The sequence below is a fragment of the Sapajus apella genome, unplaced genomic scaffold, assembly GCF_009761245.1.
Source record: "Sapajus apella isolate SASKATOON/1434 unplaced genomic scaffold, GSC_monkey_1.0 scaffold75, whole genome shotgun sequence".
NCBI classification, from domain to species: domain Eukaryota; kingdom Metazoa; phylum Chordata; class Mammalia; order Primates; family Cebidae; genus Sapajus; species Sapajus apella.
The window spans coordinates 658,552-670,028 of NW_022437015.1; the positions used below are offsets into that span (position 1 = coordinate 658,552).

Here is an 11,477-nt window from a genome sequence, read left to right on the forward strand (position 1 = left end):
ATGGGAAATCACACAGATTCTGGCACCTTTTCAACAGGTGACTGGAGCACCTGGTAGAGAGCAGACTGTTCAACTAACAAAAAAACAAGGGGGGGATCTGAGGCAGGGAGCCAAGTGATCAGGCTCAGCTGGTCCCACCCCCACAAAAAAACAGCAATCAGAAACACTCTGGATTGAGAGTTTCACAGCAAGCACAGCTGAACCCGGGATGGGCCAGCACTGTGGGGGAGGGGCGTCTGCCATTACCGAGGCAGTCCACCACGACGGAGGCAGTTTGCCATTGCTGAGGCAGCCCACCATTGCCAAGGCAGACCACAATTACAGAGAGACTCCGCCGTTATAGAGGTGGGCCACCATTGCCGAGGCAGTTCTAACTACACCTGTATAAACAGGACTGCAAGGAAGTTCAGACAGCAGCTGGGTGGAGCCCACAGCACCTCAGCAAAGCCTCTGCAGGTGGACAATGACTAGGCTGCCTCCTCCCTGGGCAGGGCAGTCCTGAAAAAAGGCAGCAGGACAACAGAAACTCATAAATAAAGCCCTAACTCCCGGGGACAGAGCGCCTGGGGAAAAAAAGGGGGAGGGTGTTTATGAGTTCTGCTGCAGCAGACTTAAACATTCCTGTCCAGCAGCTCTGAATGAACAACGGAGCTCACAGCTCAGCACTCGACCTTCTATAAAGGACAGACTGTCTCCTCAAGCAGCTCCCTAACCGCCATATATCCAAAGAGTCACCTCATAAAGCAGAGCTCAGACTGACATCTGGCAGGTATCCTGGGACAAAGATAGCAGAAGAAGAAACTGGCAGCAACCCTCACTGTTCTGCAGCTGCTGCAGGCGATTCCCAGGAAAGCAGGGCCTGGAGTGGACCTCAGCAGTCCTACAGCAGAGGGGCCAGACTGTTAGAAGGAAAACTAAGAAACAGAAAGAAATAACTTCACCATCAACAAACTGGACGTCCACTCAGAAACCCAACCCAATCTGAAAGTCAACAACTACAAAGATGACAGGTGGATAAATCCACAAAGATGGGAAGAAACCAGCACAAAAAGGATGAAAACACCAGAAACCAGAACGCCTCTCCTCCTACAAGGGATCACAACTCCTTACCAGCAAGGGAACAAGGCTGGTTGGAGAATGAGTGTGATGAATTGACAGAATCAGGCTTCAGAAGGTGGCTAATAAGAAACTTCCGTGAGCTAAAAGAACATGCTCTAACCCAATGCAAAGAAACTAAGAACTTGAAAAAAGATTTGATGAAATGCTAACAAGATTAAATAACTTAGAGAGGAATATAAATGAATTGATGGAGCTGAAAAACACAACACGAGAACTTCATGAAGCATACAGAAGTTTCAACAGCTGAATTGACCAAGCAGAAGAAAGGATATCAGACGTCAAAGATTAACTCAATGAAAGAAAACGAGAAGGCAAGATTAGAGAAAAAAGGGTAAAAAGGAATGAACAAAGTCTCCAAGAAATATGGGACTACGTGAAAAGACCTAATCTACATTTGATAGGGTAACTGAATGTGACAGAGAGAATGAATCCAAGCTGGAAAATACTCTTCAGGATATTATCCAGGAAAACTTCCCCAACCTAGCAAGGCAGGCAAATATTCAAGTCCAGGAAATACAGAGAACACCACAAAGATATTCCTCAAGAAGAGCAACCCCAAGGCACAAAATCGTCAGATTCACCAGAGTTGAAATGAAGGAGAAAATGCTAAGGGTAGCCAGAGAGAAATGTTGTGTCATTCACAAAGGGAAGCCCATCAGACTCACAGCAGATCTCTCAGGAGAAACCCTACAAGCCAGAAGAGAGTGGGGGCCTGTATTCAACATCCTTAAAGAAAAGAACTTTCAACCCAGAATCTCATATCCTGCCAAACTAAGCTTCATAAGTAAAGGAAAAATAAAATCCTTTGTGAACAAGTAATTACTCAGAGATTTCATCACCACCAGGCCTGCTTTAAAAGAGCTCCTGAAAGAGGCACTAAACAAAGAAAGGAACAACCAGTACCAGCCACTCCAAAAACATACGAAATGGTAAAGAGCATTGACACAATGAAGAAACTGCATCAACTAATGGGCAAACAACCAGCTAGCATCAAAATGGCAGGATCAAATTCATACATAACAATATTAACCCTAAACATAAATGACTAAATGTGCCAATCAAAAGACACAGACTGGCAAATTGGATAAAAAGCCAAAACCCATCAGTGTGCTGTATCCAAGAAACCCATCTCACATGCAATGATACACGAAGGCTCAAAATAAAGGAATGGAGGAAGATTTACCAAGCAAGTGGAGAGCAAAAAAAAAAAAAAAGCAGGAGTTGTAATTCTCATCTCTGATAAAATAGACTTTAAACCAACAAAGATCAAAAGAGACAAAAAAGGACAGTACATAATGGTAAAAGGATCAATGCAACAAGAAGAGCTAACAATCCTAAATATATACGCACCCAATGCAAGAGCACCTCGATACATAAGGCAAGTTCTTAGTGACTTACAAAGAGACCTAGACTCCCACACAATAATACTGAAAGACTTTAACACCCCATTGTCAAGATTAGACAGAACAACCAGACAGAAAATTAACAAGGACATCCAGGACTTGAACTCACAACTGGACCAAGCAAACCTAATAAACATTTACAGAACTCTCCACTCCAAATCCACAAAATATACATTCTTCTCAGCACCACATCACACCGACTCTAAAACTGATCACATAATAGGAAGTATATCACTCCTCAGCAAATGAAAAAGAATGAAAATCATAACAAAGAGTCTCTCAGACCAGTGCAATCAAGTTAGAACTCAGAATTGAGAAACTAACTCAGAACTGCACAGCTTCATGGAAACTGAACAACTAGCTCTTGAATGTTGACTGGATAAAAAATGAAATGATGGCAAAAATGAAGATGTGCTTTGAAACCAATGAGAACAAAGACACAACATACCAGAATCTCTTGGACACATTTAAAGCAGTGTCTACAGGAAAATATATAGCAATAAATGCCCACATGAGAATCAAGGAAAGATAAAAAATCGACATACTATCATCAAAATTGAAAGGGCTAAAGGAGCAAGATGAAAAAAACCTCAAAACCTAGCAGAAGGCAAGAAATAACTAAGACCAGAGCAGCACTGAAGGAGATAGAAACGCAAAATACCCTTCAAAAAATCAATAAATCCAGGAGCTGGTTTTTCAAAAGGATCAACAAAATAGACAGACCACTAGCCACATTATTAAAAAAGAAAAGAGAGAATAATCAAAAATAGATGCAATAGAAAACGATAAAAAGGATATCACCACAGATTCCACAGAAATACAAACCATCATCAGAGATTATTACAAACAACTCTATGTACATAAACTAGTAAACCTGGAAGAAATGGATAAATTCCTGGACACTTGCATCCTCCGAAGCTTAAACCAGGAAGAAGTCAAAACCCTGAATAGACCAATAACAAGGGCAGAAGTTGAGGCAGCTATTAAGAGCCTACCACCCAAAAAAAGCCCAGGTCCAGACGGGTTCACAGCCAAATTCTATGAGACATACAATTAGGAGCTAGTACCATTCCTTCTGAAACTCTTCCAAACAATCCAAAAAGAGGGAATCCTTCCCAAAGCATTTTATGAGACCAACATCATCCTGATACCAAATCCTGGCAGAGACTCATCAAGAAAAGAAAACTTCAGACCAATAATATCCATGATAAACATAGATGCAAAAATCTTCAATAATATACTGGCCAACCAATTGCAACAGTACATCAAAAAGCTTATTCACCATGATCAAGTAGGATTCATCCCACGGATGCAAGGCTGGTTCAACATACGCAAGTCTATAAACGTAATTCACCACATAAACAGAACCAAAGACAAAAAGCACATGATTATCTCCATTGATGCAGAGAAGACCTTTCACAAAATTCCACAACCCTTTATGCTAAAAACCTTCAATAAACTAGGTATTGATGGAATGTATCTCAAAATATCAAAAGCTATTTACAACAAACCAACAGCCAATATTATACTGAATGGGAAAAAACTAGAAGCATTCCCTTTGAAATCTGGCACTAGACATGGATGCCCTCTCTCAGCACTCCTATTCAGTATCGAAGTGGAAGTTCTAACCAGAGCAATCAGGCAAGAAAAAGAAATAAATGGTATTCAAATAGGAAAGGAGGAAGACAAATTGTTTCTATTTGCAGACGACATGATTGTGTATCTGGAAGACCCCCATCGTCTCAGCCCAAAATCTCCTGAAACTGATAAGCAAGTTCAGCAAAGTCTCAGGATACAAAATCAATGTGCAAAAATGACAAGCATTCCTATACACCAATAACAGACTTAAAGAGAGCCAAATCAAGCATGAACTGCCATTCACAATTGCTACAAAGAGAATAAAATACCTAAGAATACAATCAACAAGGAACATAAAGGATCTCTTCAAGGAGAACTACAAACCACCACTCAACGAAATAAGAGAGGACACAAACAGATGGAGAAATATTCCATGTTCATGGTTAGGAAGAATCAATATCGTGAAAATGGCCATACTGCCCAAAGTAATTTACAGATTCAGAGCGATCCCCATGAAGCTACCAATGACCTTTTTCACAGAACTGGAAAAAAAACACCTTAAACTTCATATGGAACCAAAAGAGAGCCCACATAGCCAAGTCAATTCTAAGCAAAAAGAACAAAACAGGAGGCATCACACTACTGGACTTCAAACTATACTACAACGCTACAGTAATCAAAACAGCATGGTACTGGTGCCAAAACAGAGATATAGACCAATGGAACAGAACAGAGCCCTCAGAGGCAACACAACACATCTACAACCATTGGATCTTTGACAAACCTGACAAAAACAAGCAATGGGGAAAGGAGTCCCTGTTCAATAAATGGTGTTGGGAAAACTGGGTAGCCATATGCAGAAAGCAGAAACTGGACCCCTTCATGACACCTTACATTAAAATTAACTCCAGATGGATTAAAGACTTAAACATAATACCTAACACCATAAAAACCCTAGAAGAAAATCTAGGCAAAACCATTCAGGACATAGGCATAGGAAGGATTTCATGACCAAAACACCAAAAGCATTGGCAACAAAAGCCAAAATAGACAAATGGGACTTAAACAAACTCCACAGCTTCTGCACAGCAAAAGAAATAGTCATTAGCGTGAACCAGCAACCACCAGAATGGGAAAAAATTTTTGCAGTCTACCCATCTGACAAAGGGCTGTTATCCAGAATCTACAAAGAACTAAAACAGATTTACAAGAAAAAAAAAACAAACAAGCCCATTCAAAAGTGGGCAAAGGATAATGAACAGACACATTTCAAAAGAAGACATACATGAGGCCAAGAAACATATGAAAAAATGCTCATCATCACTGGTCATTAGAGAAATGCAAATCAAAACTACATTGAGATACCATCTCACGCCAGTTAGAATGGCAGTCATTAAAAAATCTGGAGTCAACAGATGCTGGAGAGGATGTGGAGAAATAGGAACACTTTTACACTGTTGGTGGGAGTGTAAATTAGTTCAACCATTGTGGAAGACAGTGTGGCAATCCCTCAAGGACCTAGACATAGAAATTCTACTTAACCCAGCAATCCCATTACTGTGTATATATCCAAAGGATTATAAATCGTTCTACTATAAGGACACATGCACACGAATGTTCATTGAAGCACTGTTCGCAATAGCAAAGACCTGGAGCCAACCCAAATGCCCATCAATGATAGACTGGACAGGGAAAATGTGGCATATATACACCATGCAATATTATGCAGCCATCAAAAACAACGAGTTCATGTCCTTTGTAAGGACATGGATGCACCTGGAAACCATCATTCTCTGCAAAGTGACACAAGAATGGAAAATCAAACACTGCATGTTCTCACTCTTAGGTTAAGTTAAAATACAAATACAAAGCAAGAATCTCCCTGGAGGAATGCCTTTCATTTGGAGTCCTAGGAGAGCATGGCCGAGGAGTAACTGAACACTATGGAATCAATATTGATGATACTGACCTTGTCAGTGCCAACTTGGAGAATGCACTTGCTTCTATTGGAGTTTTCTGCTGTGGCAGGTCTTTTGTAATTGACCATCAGCGACTTTCCGGCCAGGGATACTGCTTTTCAGCTTCATTACCTCCCCTGTTAGCTGCTGCAGCAATTGAGGCCCTCAACATCATGGAAGAGAATCCAGGTATTTTTGCAGTGTTGACGGAAAAGTGCAGACAAATTCATAAAGCTTTGCAAGGAATTTCTGGACTAAAAGTGGTGGGGGAGTCCTTTTCTCCAGCCTTTCACCTACAACTGGAAGAGAGCACTGGGTCTCGTGAGCAAGACGTCAGACTGCTTCAGGGAATTGTAGATCAAGGCCGGGGTTTCACCATCTTGGCCAGGCAGGCCTCGAACTCTCGACTTCATGATCCATGCACCTCGGCCTCCCAAGGTACTGGGATTACAGGTGTGAACCACCGCACCTGGCCCTGAAGTATATTGTTAAGTGGCTTTCAGCATCATACGCTCAGCAGTGCATGAACAAAAATATTGCACGAACCATGGTGTGCTACTTGAAGAAAGAAGAGAAGTGCCTCCCTCCTCCCAGCATTCGGGTTGTGGTCACAGTGGAACAAACAGAGGAAGAACTGGAGAGAGCTGCGTCCACCATCAAGGAGGTGGCCCAGGTCGTCCTGCCCTAGGCTGAATCTCAAGACTATGGCCTCTTGCCACACAGCACACAGACAGGACTCAACACTCCCACAGGCCAAGGAAGGGCCTGAAGGAGAGCAAGAGCATGTGGATCTTCTATAGGATTGTTACTAAATGGTGCCAATGTGGACCAATTGTGTGAACATGAGAAGGATGCTTATTTTTTTAAAAGAAAACACATCTAAAAGCCCAGGAACTGATTTTTTTAAGAGGAAAACTAATGACGGTATATAACTGATATTTAAATTTTGCATTTAGTACTATTTAAATGTTTTATTATACTAGTATTTTGTATTCTTTTGTTGTGGTTTAAAACTGGTTCAGTTTCTCTGCCCTCCCTTCTAATAGTAATGATTCAGTAAGCACTCCTTAACTCCTTAATATTTCGTAGAAAAATGACTGCAACGTTAAAGCTTAGAAGAACACTTCAACATATGTGGTACACATTTATTATCTAATTAAACCACATATTTTCTAGTCTTTGTCATGTGAATCTAAATAGTGGCTAAAAGGAACACTTTTTGTGTGATTAATATAAACTTTGCATTGTATTTGAATCCTAGAGCTTTTATATGCACTAAATATTGATGTCACACCATTTCCAATCTCAGCATCCCTAACCAGAAAATATTCATTATACTTCCTAAGTGAGCAGCAATTTAACTATTTCATTTTAATATAATTTACCTGTCTTTACATTTCTTATGTGGTCACCTATAATCTGTTTTAGGAAGAGGGTTCGTTATTATGTTGATCCCAGAATATAAATCATATTCTTTATATTTTAGAATATCTCAAACATATTCCTTTTTTGTATGGTGGGTTTGCCTAGGGACGTGTAACTACAGGCTTTTTCTAAGCTATTGCCACTTACAAATTTCAGATCTCTGCAAAAGATGAGAAAGCACTAAAAATACCATTTCTAAGCTGTACTTTCCCTGTTTTTTCTCTAGCAAACCAGGTTAAATGGTGTAAAGGTTTGTTATATGTGCCACAAGATAGCATATAAATATTATGACATCATTCCTTCTCTTGTTAAAGTTAAAATAAAATTGTCATTTTTATAATCTATGCTCATAGTACTCAAATGGTCTTCAACATCTTTTTAAATAACATGTGTTTTTTGAATGTTCAGTTTTAATTTTGCTTGAGGTATTTTGTATATATGTGCCTTGTGATTGCTGCTGCTTTAAGTGATAAAGAACTCTTTGGTGGGTGAGTCTGTTTTGTTTTATTTTTTAATTAAATAAAACTACATTCCTGATTTAAAAAAAAAAAAGAAAAGAAAAGAAAATGTTCAACCCATAATTTCATATCCAGCCATATCTCCTTCATAAGCAAAGGAGAAATAAAATCCTTTCCAGACAAGCAAATACTGAGGAATTTTGTCACCACGAGGCCAGCCTTACAAAATCTCCTGAAGGAAGCAATTAATATAGAAAGGAAAATCCAGTACCAGCCACTGCAAAAACACAGCAAAATATAAACACCAATGACACTATGAATAAACTGCAACAAATAGTGTACAAAATAATCAGGGAGGATCAGGATTACAGAATCAAATTCACACATAACAATATAAACCTTAAATGTAAATGGGCTAAATGGCCCTATTAAAAGACATAGACTGCCAAATTGGATAAAGAGTCAAGACCCATTGGTGTGCTCTATTTAGGAGACCCATCTTACATGCAAAGACACACATAGCCTCAAAATAAAAGGATGGAGGAATATTTACCAAGCAAATGAAAAGCAAAAAGAATCAGGGGTTGCAATCCTAGTCTCTGATAAAACAGACTTTAAACCAATGAACATCAAAAAAGAGAAAGAAGATATTACATAACTATAAAGGTATCAATGCAACAAGAAAAGTTAACTATGCTAAATATATATGCACCCAATACACCAATACAGGAACACCCAGGTTCATAAAACAAGTCATTAGAGACCTACAAAGAGACATAGACTCCCACAAACTAATAGTGGGAAACATTAACACCCCACTGTCAATATTAGACAGATCAACAAGACAAAAAAATTAACAAGGATATTGAGGACTTGAACTCAGCTCTGGAGCAAGCAGAACTAATAGACATCTACAGAACTCTCCACCCCAAATTAAGAGAATATATATTCTTCTCAGCGCCATACAGCACTTATTCTAAAATCAACCACATACTTGGAAGTAAAACGCTCCTCAGCAAATGCAAAAGAGTGAAAGTGATAAAAAAAAAAAAAGTCCCTCAGACCACAATCAAATAAGAACTCAGGATTAAGAAACTCACTCAACACTGCACAACTACATGAAAATTGAACAACCTGCTTCTGAATGACTACTGGGTAAATAACAAAATGAAGACAGGTATCAAGAAGTTATTTGAAACCAATGAGAACAAAGAGACAACATACCAGAATCTCTGGGACACAGCTAAAACAATGTTAAGAGGAAAATTTATACACTAAATGATCACATCAGAAAGCAGGAAAGATCTAAAATTGACACCCTAACATGACAATTAAAAGAACTAAAGAAGCAAGAGCAAAAAAAATCAGAAGCTAGCAGAAGAGAAGAAATAACTAAGATCAAAGCAGAACTGAAGAATATAGAGACATGAAAACCCCTTCCAAAAATTAATGAATCCAGGCGCTGGTTTTTAGAAAATATTAACCAAATAGATAGACCACTAGCTACAATAATAAACAAGGAAAGACAGAAGAATCAAATAGACACAATAAAAATGATAAAGGGGATATCACCACTGACCCCGCAGAAATACAAACTAACATCAGAGAATACTATAAAAACCTTTACACAAATAATAGAAAATCTAGAAGAAATGGATAAATTACTGGACACATACGCCCTCCCAAGACTGAACGAGGAAGATGTGGAATCCCTGAAAAGACTATAACAAGTTCTGAAATTGAAGCAGTAACTAATGAAATGACACCTGAATTCTGCCAGAAGTACAAAGAGGAGCTGGTACCATTCCTTCTAAAACTATTTCAAACAATGGAAAAAGAGGGACTCCTCACCAATTCATTTTAAGAGGCCAGCATCATCCTGACACCAAAACCAAACAGAAGCACAACAGAAAAAGAAAATTTCAGGGCAATATCCCTGATGAATATTGGTGCAAAATTCTCAATTAAATACTGGCAAACTAAATCCAGCAGCACATCAAAAAGCTTATCCATGAAAATCAAGTCAGCTCATCCCTGGGATGCAAGGCTGGTTTAACACACACAAATACATAAACATAATCCATCACATAAACAGAGAAAATGACAAAAACCACACGATTACCTTAATACATGCAGAAAAGGCCTTTGACAAAATTCACCCTACAGACATCCCTTCATGCTAAAAACTCTCCATAAACTAGGTATTCATGGAACATCTCAAAATAATAAGAGCTGTTTGTAAGAAACCCACAGCCAATATCATGCTGAAAGAGCAAAAGCAGTAAGCATTCCCTTTGAAACCTGGCACAAGACAATCATGCCCTCTCTCACCATTCCTATTCAACATAGTATTGGAAGTGCTGGCCAGAGCAATCAGTTAAGAAAAAGAAATAAGGGGTATTTAAATAGGAATAGAGGAAGTCAAATTGTCTCTTTGCAGATGACATGATTGGATATTTAGAAAACGCTTTCATCTCAGTCCAAAATCTCCTTAAGATGATAAGCAACTGCCAAGCATGGTAGTTTATGCCTGTAATCCCAGCACTTTGGGAGGCTGAGGAGGGTGGATCACCTGAGGTCGGGAGTTTGAGACCATCCTAATCAATATAGAGAAAACCCATCTCTACTACTAAAAATACAAAATTAGCCAGGCGTGGGGCACTTGCCTGTAATCCCAGCTACGTGGGAGGCTGAGTCAGGAGACTCACTTGAATCCAAAAGGCGGAGGTTGCAGTGAGCTGAGATGGCGCCGTTGCACTCCAGCCTGGGCAGCAAGAGTGAAACTCCATCTCAAAAAAAAAAAAAAAAGAGATAAAAAGAAAAGAAAAAAAAAGATGATAAGCAACTTCAGCAAAGTCTCAGGATACCAAATCAATGTGCAAAAATCACAAGCATTCTTATACACTAATAACAAACAAGCAGAGAGCCAAATCATGAGCGAACTCCCATTCACAATTGCTACAAAGATAATAAAATACCTAGGAATACAATTTACAAGGGATATAAAGAACATCTTCAAGGAGAACTACACATCACTTCTCAAGGAAATAAGAGACGACACAAGCAAATGGGAAAATATCTCATGCTTATTGATAGGAAGAATCAATATTGTGAAAATGGCCAAACTAATCAAAGTAATTTATAGATTCAAGGCTACTCTCATTAAGCTATCATTGACTTTCTTTGCAGAATGAGAAAAAACTGCATTAAATTTCATATGAAACCAAGAAGGAGCTCATATAGCCAAGACTAACCTAAGGAAAAAGAACAAAGCTGCAGGCATCATGTTACCTGACTTCAAAGTATACTCTAAGCTACAGTAACCAAGACAGCATGGTACTGGTACCAATACAGACATAAAGACAATTTGAACAGAACGGAGACATCAGAAATAACACCACACATCTACGATCATCTGATCTTCAACAAAATTTGACAAAAATAAACAATGGAGAAAGAATTCCCCGTTTGATTCTTCCCTCTTTTCTTTTTTATTAGTCTAGCTAGGGGTCAGTCTATTTTCTTGATCTTTTCAA

At 38.9% G+C, this 11,477-nt stretch overlaps 1 protein-coding gene across 1 annotated transcript; it reads left to right on the forward strand.

Moving 5' to 3' along the window:
- On the forward strand, positions 1 to 7,252 carry LOC116532299 (serine palmitoyltransferase 1-like). Its single transcript, XM_032251403.1, has 4 exons — positions 1 to 53; positions 255 to 345; positions 5,947 to 6,420; positions 6,579 to 7,252. Exons 1-4 carry the CDS (start codon positions 1 to 3, stop codon positions 6,744 to 6,746), a joined length of 786 nt encoding a protein of 261 aa, XP_032107294.1. The 3' UTR covers positions 6,747 to 7,252.
- Positions 7,253 to 11,477: the final 4,225 nt, after the last annotated feature.